Source organism: Hylobates moloch, unplaced genomic scaffold (assembly GCF_009828535.3).
Source record: "Hylobates moloch isolate HMO894 unplaced genomic scaffold, HMol_V3 SCAFFOLD_20, whole genome shotgun sequence".
Taxonomy (NCBI): Eukaryota; Metazoa; Chordata; class Mammalia; order Primates; family Hylobatidae; genus Hylobates; species Hylobates moloch.
Window position 1 is genome coordinate 39,669,328 of NW_026652295.1, and position 15,818 is coordinate 39,685,145.

At 45.8% G+C, this 15,818-nt stretch overlaps 1 protein-coding gene across 1 annotated transcript; it reads right to left on the reverse strand.

Moving 5' to 3' along the window:
• Positions 1 to 1,154: 1,154 nt before the first annotated feature.
• On the reverse strand, positions 1,155 to 15,024 carry TREML4 (triggering receptor expressed on myeloid cells like 4). The gene is made up of 7 exons (XM_058432246.1): positions 14,908 to 15,024; positions 14,083 to 14,208; positions 12,126 to 12,189; positions 10,167 to 10,507; positions 9,640 to 9,690; positions 2,123 to 2,254; positions 1,155 to 1,680 (listed from the first exon to the last, which is right to left on the reverse strand). Exons 1-7 carry the CDS (start codon positions 15,022 to 15,024, stop codon positions 1,657 to 1,659), a joined length of 855 nt encoding a protein of 284 aa, XP_058288229.1. The 3' UTR covers positions 1,155 to 1,656.
• Positions 15,025 to 15,818: the final 794 nt, after the last annotated feature.

Sequence of the window (15,818 nt, forward strand, 5' to 3'; positions counted from 1 at the left end):
TACTGGGTAATTCATAAAGAAAAAGAGGTTTGATGGACTCACAGTTCCACATAGCTAGGGAGGCCTCACAATCATGGCAGAAGGTGAAGAAGGGGCAAAGGCACATCTTACATCGTGGCAGAGAGTATGTGCAGGGTAACTGGCCTTTATAAAACCATCAGATCTTATGAGACTTAATCATTATCAGGAGAACAGGAAGGGAAAACTCGCCTCCACGATTCAATTACTTCCCACCAGGTCCCTCCCACAACACATGGGGATTATGGGAGCTACAATTCAAGATGAGACTTGGGTGGGGACACAATGCCCCTCCCCAGAAAGAGCAAAAGAAAATGGTACTCTCTCTCTCTTTTTTTTTTTTGGAGACGGAGTTTCACTCTTGTCGCCCAGGCTGGTGTGCAATGGCGTGATCTCGGCTCACCGCAACCTCTGCCTCCCAGGTTCAAGCAATTCTCCTGTCTCGGCCTCCTGAGTAGCTGGGATTACAGGCATGTGCCACCACGCTCAGCTAATTTTGTATTTGTAGTAGAGACGGGGTTTCTCTATGTTGGTCAGGCTGGTCTCGAAATCCTGACCTCAGGTGATCCACCCACCGCGGCCTCCCAAAGTGCTGGGATTACAGACATGAACCACTGCAGCTGGCCAGAAAATGGTACTCTGTTTATGGTGGCCTTTTTCAGGGCTGGCATTCAGCTGCTATGCAGTGGTACCCCAAATTGGTTGTTCATGGTGGACCCCCATTTTGAGTAGTCAATCCCAGTTGACCGAGATGTTACCTGGTTGGAAAATGACTGTGCCTTTTCTTGCTTCACAGAGGTGTGCTCCTCTTCTGTTCCCCAAAACATTTATCTTTCATCCACCATCAAATGTTGTTCGTTCAACTCGATTTTCTCTTTTAGGCTATGAATCTCCTCACACATTAAACAAACAGAATTTTGACCCCTGACGATGAGATTCCATTGAATATTCTGGGTCCTGTTTTAGAGGGCTGAATCCACTGCTCTTGTCATTTTAAGGCATCTGATTTTTTCTTTTACTTCTAGAACTTCCTCAGTTTCCAGTCTGCTGATTACAGTCTTTCTTAGTTTCAATTTTATTATTTATTTTTAAGTCATTTCTCTCTCGTTTAGGGTGGGAGGGGAGGAGGGTGAGGGGATACATCTACTTTCTTGCTCAGTTGCCCCTGACACATTTCAGTTCAGAGGTTAAATTTTATTAAGCACAAGAGGAAATTGATAGGACTCTCGGGTAGACCACTAACAATCAGGGAAAATGTGAGGCATCCTGGAGACCTGCTGAGGTGGGGCTGAGAGAACCAGAGTGCTGGAGAGGAGCCTGGGCACAGCTGAAGATGCTGAGCTGGGCGTTGACCAGGATGCAGAAACCCCCGCCCCAGGTCTTCCCAATGGCGAAAGTCAGGGCAGGGGAAGCAGATCTAAGAGGGGTCAGTGCAGGGGTGAGGGGTCACCACCGGGAAGATCAGGGGCTGAAAGTTCTCTCCAATAGGCTTAGCGCTGGCCTTTCCTCACGGGGCAGTGGGGCGCAATGCTTAGGGCGGCTCCCAATAGCTGGGCAGGGGAAGAACTGGGATTCATCCTGGATCCATGCTGTGACTCAAGCACCCAAGGGTCCTGGGGCAAGGCTGGGCTGATACAATCAGAAACCTCCATCACTGCTGTCCTGAGATGTGGCAAGAGAAGGAAAGTCATGAATGGAAATGATGTTTTCCCGACCCTCTTTTCTGCCTCTTTGTCTCACCCTGTCCCTGTTACCTGTTCCTCCTCTTTCCCTCCCTTCTCCCTGTCACCTGCTTCCTTACCTGCCCCTTCCTGTCTCCTAAATCTTCTACCCAGGCACTCTCAGCTTTGTCCTCTGGCCTTGTTCCTCTCAGGACAAAGACAGAGGCAGAGGCCTGGAATGGGACTCCTAGAAAGCCTCTGTCTTTTTCTAAGATTTATGTCTGCAGGAAGGCAGAGATTGCAAGGAAACACATATTTAAATTGGACTCAGCTGTCATTTCTCCTGCCTCTGTGATCTGGCTTCTTTTTCGTAGCCATCTTTCTAGGAACAGAGTCTGGCCCCAGCTCCATTGCCCCCCAGGCCAAACCCAGGCCCCACTCACCTGTGGCACCTGCAGGTCAGGAACACAAACAGGACTCACAGCATCAGGCCCTTGGCCAGGAGGAGTCCACACAACACAGAGATCAGGAGTTTGGGGCCAGCTGAGCCAAGGCAGATGGGGGCACTTGATTTCCTGCGGTGAGGAAGGAGAAAGGAGGATGGACTTGGGCCAGAATGTCACCTGCTGCTGCTGTGTCCCTTAGCCAGGCCCCTTGTGGCTGGAGCTGTTTGTCTAGAGGCCCACCCTGAACTGACTATGACACAGGGGTATGGGGCAGGAGCCACAGAGGACTCTGGGACTGAGAGGAGACCTAGTCAGAAGGAACCTCAAAGTCTTGAATGGAGGAAAAAGCTGGCCAGGGGAAGAACAAGGATTGGAGTTCAGGCAAGGGGAAGGATAGAGCCGGGTCAGTAGGAACTCTCCCTAACTAGGTCAGGTAGGACAGGACTATCAGGAGCCTCTTAGGAATCAGAGCCAAGGACATCTTTAAGACCAGCCAAGATATCACATCTGAAGGAATGAGGCCCAGACACTGCACAGGACCTGACTAAACCCTTAGAAGTAGTGGCAGAGCACAGACCTAGATGTCCTGTCTACAGGTGCCAGGGGTCCTCCCAGGTCCCCTCTGTGTGGCACCTACTCCTGGCCTGCCTATCTCTGATTCTGGGACAACGCTGTCCCAGCAAATCTGCTTTTCCCTTGTGGCCTCAGTAGTTTCCTGCTTCAGTATTACTTAATATTTGGTAAAGCCAGTGAGTTCTTTTTATTTTCACTTTTTCATGGTTGACTTAGCTAGTCATGCATCGTCTTTTTTTCATATAATTTTAGAGTAAACTTTTCAAGTTCTTTACAAAATAAACTGAAGTTGTGTTTGGGGTTACATTTAAAGACTTTTTAATTTGGGGGAAATTGACATCTTTACAATGCTATTGCCTCTTCCAAAATCATGGGTTATTTCTCTTTATTCAGATCACCTGTCATTTTTTAACATTTTGTAGTTTTCTCCAAATAGGTCTTGCTTAAATTAATTCTTTCTAGAAACTTGATGATTTTGTCACTGTAATGAAAACTATCTTATTTTTCTAAATGATTATTTTTCATAGAGATCTACTTGTGATGTATGTTGGTCGATTTTGTATCTGGCAGCCTTGCTAAATTCTCTCGTGAGATTTAATAGTTTGTTGTTTCTCATTCTTTTTCTGGATAGATGATCCCATCATCTGCAAGTCATGACAGCTTTTCCTCTTCTTGTCCAATCTTCTTTCTTGTAACTTGTTTCCCTTTCCTTCAAGCATTGATCAGAACCTCTAATATTATAGAAGACATTAATGGTAGCTGCAGAAATCCTGAATTTGAGTTTATGCTTTCTCCACTAAATAATGTTTATTGTAATCATTGGTGTACAATATTTACCAAGTTATCTGTTCTTATTTTCATTTTTAAGAGCTCTTTCATATAACATTAATGTGCTCAAGGTTCCCAAATGCTTTTTGTGCAGCAGTTGACTTTTTTCCCTGTAGTTTATGAATTTGGTTCACTTATATTAATAGATTTTTCTGAAGTTGAACAATCCTTTCTGTTTTGTGATAAAATTCTACTCGATCATAATCTTCTTTTTGATGCACTCTTGAATCCAGTTAGCTAATGGTAATTTGGGAATTGACTCCACGGGCATCAGAGAAATAAACCTATAATTTAGTTTTCTTATATCCCCCGTAACTGGTTTTGTGATTTTGATGACACTACCCCCTTCAAATAACCTGGGCTGTTCTTATTTCTTTTCTATTTTCTGCAACATCTTGTATGAAATATAAATCAAATGTTTCTTAAAAGACTGAGTTACTGGCAAAACCATGTGAGTCTTGAATTTTCTCTGAGAGTGGGGCTTATCTACCATTTCAGTTTTCCTATTTATTTATCTATTGAAATCTGTTTCTTCTTGTGTTAATCTTCTCAGTTCACATTTTTTTAAGGAATTTGTGCACTTCTAAGGTTTAAAACAACAAGATTTTGTTCAGGATTTATTTATTTTAAAATCTCTATAGAAAGAGTGCATGGTTATTTTCTTCTTTTTCTTCAATTTGTGGTTATCATCTTCTTTTATCTTCATTTGTCTTGACAAGAATATGGCTATCTTTTTAAACTTTCAAAGAATGAATTATGACTTACCTTGATCTTCATTTTCAATCATTCAGTTTATTTCAGCGCTTACCATGATTCTTTCCCTCCTTTATGATTCTTTGGGCTTGCCCTGCTGCTCATGTTCCATCTTCTTAAGATGCTTCCTTAGCTCATTAATTTGAAAGCTTTCATGTTTTCCAACAAATATATTCAAAGCTACTAATTACTCTCCAATATTAACTATGCCCCATACTTTTTGACATGTAGTGGTCATATTATCAAAATATATTTTATTACATACTTAATAATTCACATATGAATGTATTATAATTAGTTTGAAAAGTGCTATTTTATCTTTACTTCTCTTATGCATTCTTTATGTCATTGCATTGGGTTTGGAGAATATATTCTGTGTCATACTGATTCTTTGGAATTTCTTCATGCTTCTTATATGTCCTCATACAAGGTGTCCTTTTGTAAATACATTCCTTGTATTTGAAAGAATGTATACTATCTGTTTTTAATTATGTAGAGGGTTATAAACATAGGTATGCCTACTTATACAAGGTTCACATAATATATATTATGAATACTGTAATTTATAAAACATACATAATACATTTATATAGTTTAGAACAGTTTCAATCTGAAACTACATATTTATATATTTGAAAATATTTTTTTAAAAGTATAATTTATTACATATTCATCCTATATTCTTATACATATCTCATAACATATATAACACATTTATAAATATATGATGGCATAGTCCTGGAATTTATTAGTTATTTGGCTTAGAACTTAGATCCCTTTATTTAGTTTTGGTCTGATTGCTCTTTGTTCCTCTGAGAGGTATGTGAGCCTCCAACTACAATAGCTAATATTTATTTCTCCTTGCATTTCTGATAGTGTTGTTTCATATATTTCATGGCCAAAATTTAGGCAGACATGCTTATGATGGCTCTATTTTCACATTCAAGTGCACCTTCCATTAGTATATATAATGTATCTTTGTCTATTTTATAGACAAATTTATAGACATGATATTTTACCTTAAATTCTATTTTGTTCAATATTAAGAGTGCCAGAAGAGTTTATTTTGTTTCCTAATAGTCAAATATAGTTTTCTAACTTTTTGAACTTTTTAAGATGTTTTTGTAAGTGTATCTATCTCTTATAGGTAATATAACATTGGAATTTTTAAAACTCAGAGTGTCTCTGTCCTTATTTTGTGAATTTAATCCACTTAAATTTATTGGAATTGCATTTATGTTAGGACTTAGATCTACCTTTTTATTTTATATTTCCACTTACTGTGCTTTATTTTTTTAAATTCATATCTAACTTTCCTTTGGCTAGAGTTTTATTTTGCTGGATGAAAGGGCATACATTCTCTTTATGTAATCTGAAGACTCATATCTACATTGATTTAGTACAATTGCTACATTGAGCTTGTCTCATGAGACAAGTACCCAATCATCCTTCCATGGGCTTCTAGTATCTCCTTTTCACCTCGTGTTGATATTGTCTAGAACAAGGGTCTCCAACCCCTGAGCTACAGACTGTACCAGTTCCTAGCCTGTTAGGAAAAGGGCCACACAGCAGGAGCTGAGTGGTGGGCAAGCGAGAGAAACTTCGTCTGTATTTACAGCTTCTCCCCATCACTTGCATCACCGTCTCATCTCCACCTTCTGTCAGAGCAGTGGTGACATTAGATTCTCATAGTAGCACAAACCCTATTGTGAACTGCGCATACCAGGGATCTAGTTTGCATGCTCCTTATGAAAATCAAATGCCTGATGATCTGTCACTGTCTCCCATCACCCCCAGATGGGACTGTCTGTCTAGTTGCAGGAAAACAAACTCAGGGCTCCCACAGATTCTACATTATGATGAGTTGTATAATTATTATATATTACAATGTAATAATAATAGAAGTAAAGTACATAATAATAATAATGCACTTGAATCATCCTGAAACTATCCCCTGTCTTAGTAACGGAGAACTTGTCTTCCACCAAACCAGTCCCTGGTGCCATAAAGGTTGGGGATCACTGGTCTAGAATGTTATTTTTCAATGATCATGAATGTATTTTCTCTTATTCTTCATTTAGCTCCTACCTGCATTTTATATGAATCAAAAAAATATAAAAATAAACATTCCCAAGATGCTGGGCACACTTACTCCCCCACCTCTTGCAGCATCCCCAGGGTTTGTTTTTCATCCTGGCTTCCTTCCTCCAGGAGTGTTTTCAGTGGGAATGTTTGCATGTGGCAAACATTCTGAGGCCTTGAGAATCCAGAGGTTTTATGATTTCACATTGGAGTGACAATTTGGCTGAATACAAAACACTATATACAAAGTTTTTCTTTAGTATTTTAGAAATATTACTCAATTGTCTTCTTACCTCTAGTGTTCCTCTTAAGAACTCAGAGGGAAATCTAATCTTGTTGCCTTGTAGGTGATCTGAAAGCCTTCAGACTTTTCCCTCTGTTTTTGATGTTCTTCCCTTTTACATAATGGGTCTACTGGTGTTTTGTGTGTGTGTGTTTGCTGTTTTCCCCTCTTTGGCAATTTATGAATCTTTTCAATGTGAGGTCTTTTCTTCTTCTATAGTTTTGAAAAGCTTCCTTAGATTCTTTCTTCAAATATTTCTTTCTTTCATCCTTTATCTCCCACAGGGGTTCTTGATATCCATACATTAGTACATCTACTTTTCTCCTTCACATCTCCTAACTTGTCTTTGATTTTTAAATCTCCAGTTCTTTCCAGGACCTTCCACGAAAATTCCTCTCTCCTCTTCCTGCTCACTGTCCAGCCACAGCCATCCTTCATCACATACATTATGGTCTATAATATTTTTCACAACTATGATTGCCATTTGGCTCTTTTATTCAATGGATCTTCCTTATGATCCATGTTAGAAATGCAAAATGCTTGTTCCCCTGTGCTGCAAGAAAAGCTTTGAACATTAATTTTCTCAGCCAGGCAATTTTTACTTTCTGCAGAAAGGGTGCTTCTCACAGATGAAACAATGGCTGCAGAAAGGGTGCTCCTCACAGATGAAACAACAGCGAGAGCACATCTGGACAGGGGAGGGGCAGCACTTCTTATTCCTGATGCAGGTAGCCCCTACTGCTGTGTCATTCCCCTAGTGGCTAGGGTTGGACCACACAGCCTAAGCTAATTCCGATTGGCTATGGAGAGGGCAGGGGTATGAGACAGAGTGGTGGGGTGAGTAGTTTGGCAGGAAGGACGGTTAGGAACAGGTAACTAAAGGTGACTTAGGTCAGAGCAGGTGAACAGGATGAGTCAGGATGGAGCAGGTGACCAAAGGTGACTCAAGTCAAAGCAAGTGACCAGGATGAGTCAGGATGGAGCAGGTGACCAGCGGAACAGAGGTGAACTATTGATTAGGACAAACAGGAAAGTTGTTTACTGAAACTAGAAGCAAGGGGCCGAACAGAACTAGGAAGTTCAACCTTAAAATGGAGAATCAAAGAATAAGAGAGCTGAGCATACTGACGTACTGATTTTTAGAAGAGAAACTTGGGGTTCACTATATTTAACAATCCACATAGTTCATGTCTCCCCTCAACCCTTTAGCCAGACTGATCCCAGGTACTTACAGTTCCTGGGGAATGGGAAGTTCCCATAGTTCTGCTTCACAATTTCTATTGTTGGGTGTGTTGTCATTCTTCTAAGGTAGTGCTTCTACCAAGAAGCCTAGGTATTTTGGCTTGTGAATTCAGATTCACCTAGGCATATTAGATATGAATCTGGTAATGGGGAAGAACAGAGGCTAAATCCTCTGCCTGTTGAGGGTTAAAAGTGAGAGGGGAAAAGCCCTAGAGCAGCAGTCCCCAACCTTTTTGGCACCTGGGACCTGTTTTGTGGAAGACAATGTTTCCACTGACCAGAATGTGAGGGGTGGTTTCAGGATGATTGAAACACATTATATTTGTAGTGCACTTTCTTTCTATTATTATTGCATTGTAATATATAATGAAATAATTATACAACTCACCATAACGCAGAATCTGTGGAATCCCTGAGCTTGTTTTCCTGCAACTGGATGGCCCCATCTAGGAGTGATGGGAGACAGTGACAGATCATTAGCCATTCAATTATCATAAAGAGCATGCAATCTAGAACCCTCGCATGCGCAGTTCACAACAGGGGTCATGCTACTATGAGAATCTAATGCTGCCACTGATCTGACAGGAGGCGGAACTCAGGCGGTAATGCAAGCTATGAAAAGAGGCTTTAATTCAGATGAAGTTCACTGGCTCGCCACTCACCTCCTGCTCTGCGGCTCAGTCTCTAACAGGCTTGGGGAACCCTGCCCTAGATCACAAGACCCCAGGGACCCCCATTAACTGCCATGCTTATCCTCTGGTTAGGGTTTCACCTTCAAACTCCCTGAGAGATGGTCTGTTTGTAATCCACTCGCGCTGGAGTTTGCAGGAGGAGAGGGCTAGGGAACAAATGCTCTGGCAGTTTGTTGTCTGTTTCCATCAATAGCTCATGGCTTTTGCTGGGCTCCATGGTCCCCCAGGGCACCTGTGACCTAGTCTATTGCAGCCTATTCCTACGGTGAAGGGGAGGCCGTCATGGCCTCAAAACTCATTACTACAAGATAGGAGCAGAATTCAAGAGTATTCCTCTCATCTTTCTCTGGCTGACATCTCCAGCCACCATCTGCCCCACGCTGCAGTCACTCTACTCACACGCACCCTTCAACACACCAATACGGTCTCCTGTTTCCACATTTTCTGGGTTCCATTTTGTCTCATTGCAGAAATCCATGTTGAACTGTCTTTTCCATGGTTCCTCCACAATTAACAACCTGCATCTTCTTCCCCTTTCCTCACTACCAAACTTTGAGTCATGGCCTGGGGGCTCCACGGCTGTAACCTATGCCCCAACCCACCAGAGAAGGATCCCTGGGTGCCCTGGACCTGATTTCAGGGTTCAGGAGCTAATCAGGCCCTCCCTTCCCAAGACCTCCCTCCCAGTGTTAAAACCCCTGAACTGAGGCCTGAGATCTCCATATCCAGCTAAAGTTAAGTCTGGCACTGTCCTCTCAATGCTGGTGGGAGGCCAGGGGCAGGAGGGCTGGGACACACGTGTGCAAGGTGTTCCATATGGACTCCCTTCTGGGGACACCCGCCCATCATCGTGACAACATGGCGATCTTCTGATCACATCCGATAGTGCATGTTTCTCTCCCTAGGAGACAGTGGGCCCTGAAGGTATCTTGCCACCAGTCCAGGCCCCAAGAGATCAGTCCTCAGAGGCAGGCCTCCCTGGTTTCCCTTTCCTTGAATCTGAGGCTCCCAAGCTGCCTGGTGACTCCTCTAATCTCCCCCCACCGAGGCCTCCAACCTACCTGTGTTCGTTGGGAGCCAGGGGAGGGTCCACATAGGAGACATGGCTGGGACTAAAGAAAAAAGACAGCAAACAATGACTCTCCAGGGGCCCAGAAGTGAGCGGGGTCTACCCCATACATGAGAGGAGGTAGGGACCCAGAGCCAGACCCTCATGATGTCTTAAGCCAGGAGTGTCCTGTGCCTAAGATCTGCATGACAGAGCTGTTGGTGTATGTGTATTAGTGTGTGTGTGAAAAGAAGAGTTGTGGGTGTGCCTGTGTAAGACAGAGAGAGACGCAGAGTGACAGAGAGACTGCATCTCTGTCCAGGGACCTCTGGGGGTATCTTCCCAACAGTTGAGGCCAGGATGTGCTGGGTGAAGGAGAGGTGAGAGTCCACGTCTGGGGACAGGTTCTTTGTTCCCCTTGGACCAAAGCAGAAGACCTGGCAGGATGGGGGATGATAGAGGCATGGGAGGGGGTAAGTGACATTTCCTTCAGGTCCCTGGGGGGTGGCACAGTGGTATTTCCTCAAGAAAAGAGCTCACCTGCAAACACACCAGGCTGACATCTCTGAGAACAGTGATGAAGTTTTTGGAAGTGTTGTAGATTCCACACCAGTGGGATCCCGAGTCCTCCTTCAGCTGAATCGTGGTGATTTTGAAGACGGTAGCATTTGGCTTGTCCCAGATTGTGTAACGAGACTTCTGAACTGCTGTCTGGGGCTTGGAGCTGGTGACAAGTAAGGCACACCAATTTGGAGATGCCTGCTGACGCCAGGATTTGGGCTGATAGGGCCCCCTCTTGGGTGAGTACTGGCGTTGCAGGAAGAGCGTCTGTCCTGAGTGTTTGTGAAGTTCTTCAGGCACAGCGCCCTTTACCCAGGAACCTGCAGAAAGAGAGCCAGGTCAGAGCTCTGGAGAGATGCAACCTTTCCTTTCACAGGCTGGGGGAGGGGAGCGGGAACTACTTCTGATGCCCACACATGGAAGAGGTCCCCTAAATTCTGTCCTATGGTCACAGAGCCATGCTGCTCCCTGCCGCACTCATTCTTCATCCCACTCCTTACACCCTCTGCTCTCTTTCCCTCCATGTCACCTGAGGCCAGGAGCAGCACCAGCACAGGTGGAAGCAGCAGGTGTGGACCCCCCAGGCCATTCTAGCCCAAATCTGTTCCTGACAGCAGAGGAGAGGAGAAAAAGGGGAGCCCTCTCAGGAGAGGGAGTCAGACACTGGGTCTGATTCTGCCCCAGGTTTCCAGTGTCTCTCAGCTGGGAAAACTGTGGAAGGTCAATGCCTTGCTGGGGAAATGGTCGGCCTGGGAGGGTGGGCTCTGCAGACCAGGGGAGGAGGGGCAGCCAGGCCTTGGAAGGGGCCACCAGCTACAGAGTCTGCCTCTGGGCCTGGGCACTTCAGCCCTCCTGTGTTGCTCTGCTGCCTTTCGCTGAACTTCTCCCTATGTCTGCTGCTTTATGCCTTCCAGCCAGTCATACTGCTGGTCAAGACTGGTCTCGAACTCCTGGGCTCAAGCCATCCTCTCACCTCAGCCTCCCAAAGTGTGAGGATTACAGGTGTGAGCCATAGCACTTGGCCTCACACAGTTCTTTGTATTAGCTCCTGGTGTCCCCAAGACAGATGCTCTTCCCATTCTTCTCTCTATTCTCCCAAATGGCATGGATATTCCCATTTGGTCCCAGAGGGGGGTCAACCTGAACAGTTGCAGCTGGCACTTGTCTCTATCTCCTCTTCACCCTCAATATCATGGATCACCCTACACCTGGTTCCATCATCATCATCTGCCATCATAACATTTATTGAGCACTTATTAGGCCCTAAGTACTGAGCCAAGGGCTTTCCATACATCCACTGTTTAATTCTTAAGACAACCCTCTGATACCTGTGAGTCAGTTCCATTTACAATGAGGAAACTGAGCCTAATAGAGGTTAGAAACCTTACTCAAGGTCACATACATGGAGTGTGGCTGAGACGGGATTTGCCCCAGCCCTGTCTGATTCCAGAACTCTTGTCCTCTTCTCCACATTCCCTTCTGTGCCCCGCTAGAGTGACTTCCACAGAAATTTTGTTTTCATGTTACTGCCTGTCTTTTTGCTGTTATTTACCTTTTGCTCTACTGATGCCTCCTCTGCACAGTGAGTGAAGCTTTTTTAAGGGGAGACTTTGTCTCACTTTTCTTTATGTCTCCCAGGATATCAGCACAGTCCTGGGGGGTTGCTTTGCTGAGTCCACCTAATTCTCTCAACTTCAAGATGCAGTAGAGGAACCTCCAGCTTCTGTTGCATCGCGCAGTCCCTCCCGGGTCAGGCTGGACAAGCACAGTCCGCATGCGTTGCCTTCCTTTCCCTTTCCCATTTGTACCACGTTACCTGATCCCATTCCAGTCCATCCCAAAGATATGAGAGGAAACTCCACTAGTGGGCACTTCTGGGTTGTCTACATCCCTCTCCCTGGTCCCCTCTTCCCCAGCCTGCTTACCCACTCTCCTTACCTGCAGCAGCAGGAGCAGCAGCAGCAGCAGCCAGGGCCACCCCCAGAGCCCTGCCCCCTCCACTCTATCTGCCACCCAGATGTGCTGTCTGCTGGCTGCCCAGGGCCTCTTGTAGTTGCTGCAGGATGTTGCCCCACATACGCGGTCACCATCTCCCCACGAGGCTGGGCGGTTACTTTACAATTGAGAAACCTTCGGGGAAATGTGACTGGGGGAACAGCTCAGCAAGATGCAGAAGAAGAGAGGCAGGCTGGCCACCCTTGTGACAGCTTCCTTCCTGCCATCATGATGTCACAGTCCTGATGGGAACACTCAATTGCTTCCCTTTCTGCACCATGGTGAGTCTAGACCCACCCACCTGAGGTCCCCACTGCGTCACTCACCCCTTCAGGCCACCAACCTCCTCATCACTGACCACTGACCCCTACAACCCACCAGCCTACACCCAAGACTCCCTGTGAAATGGTGCTGCGCAAACAAATATTGTTCACCCCCCAAGGCCGGGTTCAAGCCTTTCTGCTGAACCCTCCCTCTTTAATATCACCCCGCACCGTGGTTCCCAAGGACAGGCACGTGGTTTCACTCAGGAAGTGTGGCACACATACACACCCAGGCTCTGCCCCCAGACATTCTGACTTGGCAGATCTGGGAAGGGACCCAGGAATCTGTATTTTAGCAACAGCTTAGGTGGTTCTGAGGCAAGGAGTCCGAGTTGACCATGTCTGCAAGAGCTGCATATAGGTAAGATGGGCCCTGCAGCATGTCTCGGTGGCTCAGGGGCTTTGCCTGAGTACCAGGTATGGGCTTCCCTGAGCTACCCTGTCCAGGCACAGGCATGGAGACCACAGTTATAACAGTAATAGCAGTAACCACCATGGATTGAAGTCCTACTGTGTGCCAGGTGCTCTACTCAGGCCTCTCCTTGGCTCCTGTCAAAACTGGGAGATGGTATAATGGAGGTGTATCATCTTTTGACTCTCCAGCACCAAACGCCTTTTTCTTTTGGGAGGACAGGCCCCAGTGTGTGAGTTTCACCCAGATGCAGAGCTCTGCTTCCCCTTCTATTGAGGATGGAGGCACCTATTCCTCCCACCCTTCTCCTGGCAGCTATGCTGCAGGCACATGACTTGACCTAAGCCTGGCCACATGCGTGATTCTGCCCAGGACCCCAGATCTGCAGATGAGGCACAAATGCAGGGCCAGTTGCAGATGACTTACTCAGAGGCAATTTAAGGATTCAGAGTCTAGGAATAGCACGGTGGCCTCCAGTATCCAGAGCAGTGGCATTGATGGCAACATGTCCAGACTGTCTCATGTGGCCTCTGCTGTCCGTTCTCTCTTGGCTTCTGCCCATTTTCTAAACCCGATCCCCCAGCCTCTCATCAACTCTGAGTTACTGATATCCCCCTAGAATTCCCTTGCTGTTTTAGATAGCCAGAGGTGGATTCTGTTGTTAGCATCCAAAATCATCACTGGCATGGTTAGGCACTATCATGCCCATTAAGGCAAGGAGGAATATTGAGGCCCAGAAGGTTAACTGAGTCACCCAGGATCAGACACCCTGCAAGGATGCAGAGCTGGGATTCGAACCCATATATGTTTTTCCTCCAAGGCCTGTGTCATTAACCACACAACACTATTGTATCGTTCAAGATAACAGCAAGACACCGGTGGCTCATTGAAACTGGGTAATTGAGGAGCATTTAATAAACATGTGCATAGAATTTAGGGAATCCAGTAAGGGGTGCTTCAGTATGCTGAGGCTGGCAATAGTGGTAGGTCATTCCCACTGCTGGGCCTACAGATGAGAGGATGGAACAGGTGGCTGGACTTGGAGATGGGAGCTGTTTGGTGAGGGGCTTGAAGGAGCCTTCAGAGGGGAATGCAGCCACTCCTGCCACTACCTCCCAGGGAGGGAGCCCTCAGGACAGAAAACCTGATCTGACTGTCTCCCCACCCTCAGCTCTCCTCTCATGCTTCCCCTTGGCTCAACCAGCCAGAAGCTGGCAGCCAGGGAGCCTGCTGGTTTAGCCACATTGATCAGGTTCCCAGGCAGGATGGGGAGGATGGAGCGTGGCGTGGCCTGTAAGTGCAAATGGGAGAGTATCCAGCATGGCCATTTGTCTTCCGATTTAGTGCATATAATATTTCAGGCATGTTTAATATGTTGGACTTAAATAACACTTGATCTATAATAAGTTAAGCACACAAGCCTGCACTGGACCATGCAGTAGGTTATGTCTGGATGAATCTCTATGAATGTGTCATGGGCTTTGGTAAGGAGTGTAATGACTTCTTGGAAACAAGCTTGAGATCCACTTAGAGGGAGCTGTATACTAGTATACAGTAGGTCTGCAAGGGCCCCGGACTCATAAAGCATTTGCTTTATGCTCCAGGAGAATCTGATGCAGGTGGCCTAAAGACCTCTGAGAAACATCGCCCTTGTGTGTTCTGCCTCTCCTAGAGTGCATTTAATAATACCCCCTTGCCCTGGTCACTTTGTCAACTTCACAAACAGGAGCAATGCTGGGATTGCTAAAGTGCGGGTTCCAGACCAGCAAGCTCAGCATATAAACACTGCATCCCGTACAGTCACTGCCTCTGAGCTGCTTGGTTCTTTTAGGTAGGAAAATAAATGCACTGAGATTAACAGCTTCTGGATGTAGCGCGTCTGCGAAGATTCTCACCAGAGCATCAGGATGAAATAAATGCCCACCACACATCTTCTAATGGGCTCAAAATTGGGGTTCAGAAATCATGTCTCTAGGGTCATTACCATTACCTGGGCACATTCTGACAGAGCAGCGTCCAGAGGAATGGGGAAGTCCTTATGTGATGGAGCAGGCTGGAAGCTGGACCTCCTCGTGCAGGGAATTTTTTCCACAGAAGTGATGCTCATTGTAAAAATACATTTACCGAACATGAGACACACTGTATGTGTGGAAAAGTATGATTGCTCTTGGGAATTGAGGATAATATCTGCCCTGGACATCACTAAATTGGGCTGGAAGGACCCACCATCCTTTCCCCACCCATGAGGCCCGTTTCCCTTTAAAGCTCAAAGTGGGAAATAATAAAATCCTGATTGAAATCTGTGGGAGATTGCGGTGGCCTGAACATGTACCTGCTTCACAGGGGAGGGCGCTGGAGACAGCATGGAAACTGAGGCAGGTGTTCCAGGAGCAGACTGAGAGAGGAGGAGGAGGGCAGAGTGGGGAACTAGACGAGCACATGGGGACAGCCTCCAGAAGCTTCCTGGGGGGAGAGCTTTTATCCCACCATGCCTGACCCTTGTGTGATACAGGAAAAGAGGCATTTAGACACAGGCGGAACTCCTGGTTATTCTATTCTGTATGATTTTGGGGTCCTTCAGGTAAAGAGCTCTTCAGTTTTCACTCCTGCCAGCGGGCAGTGACTTATTCATGTGGCCTCGTTCTAGTCACATACATTTCTGCCTTCACGGGGCTATTTTCAGGACCCAGCGATAAACGCACACAGGATGTCTGACCATTGTCTGTTGTTGCTCTCCTATGGATCCCATCTCGGCCTGCCAGTATTTCCCCAGGACAAGATACTCAGTTCAACTCTTCTCTGAGAAGGATGCACTTTCTCACCATGATGTCTTATTTCTCCATGTTCCACAATCTTCAACACCCTTTTCTGGGAGTGTTGGAAAGAACCACATATAAGCAT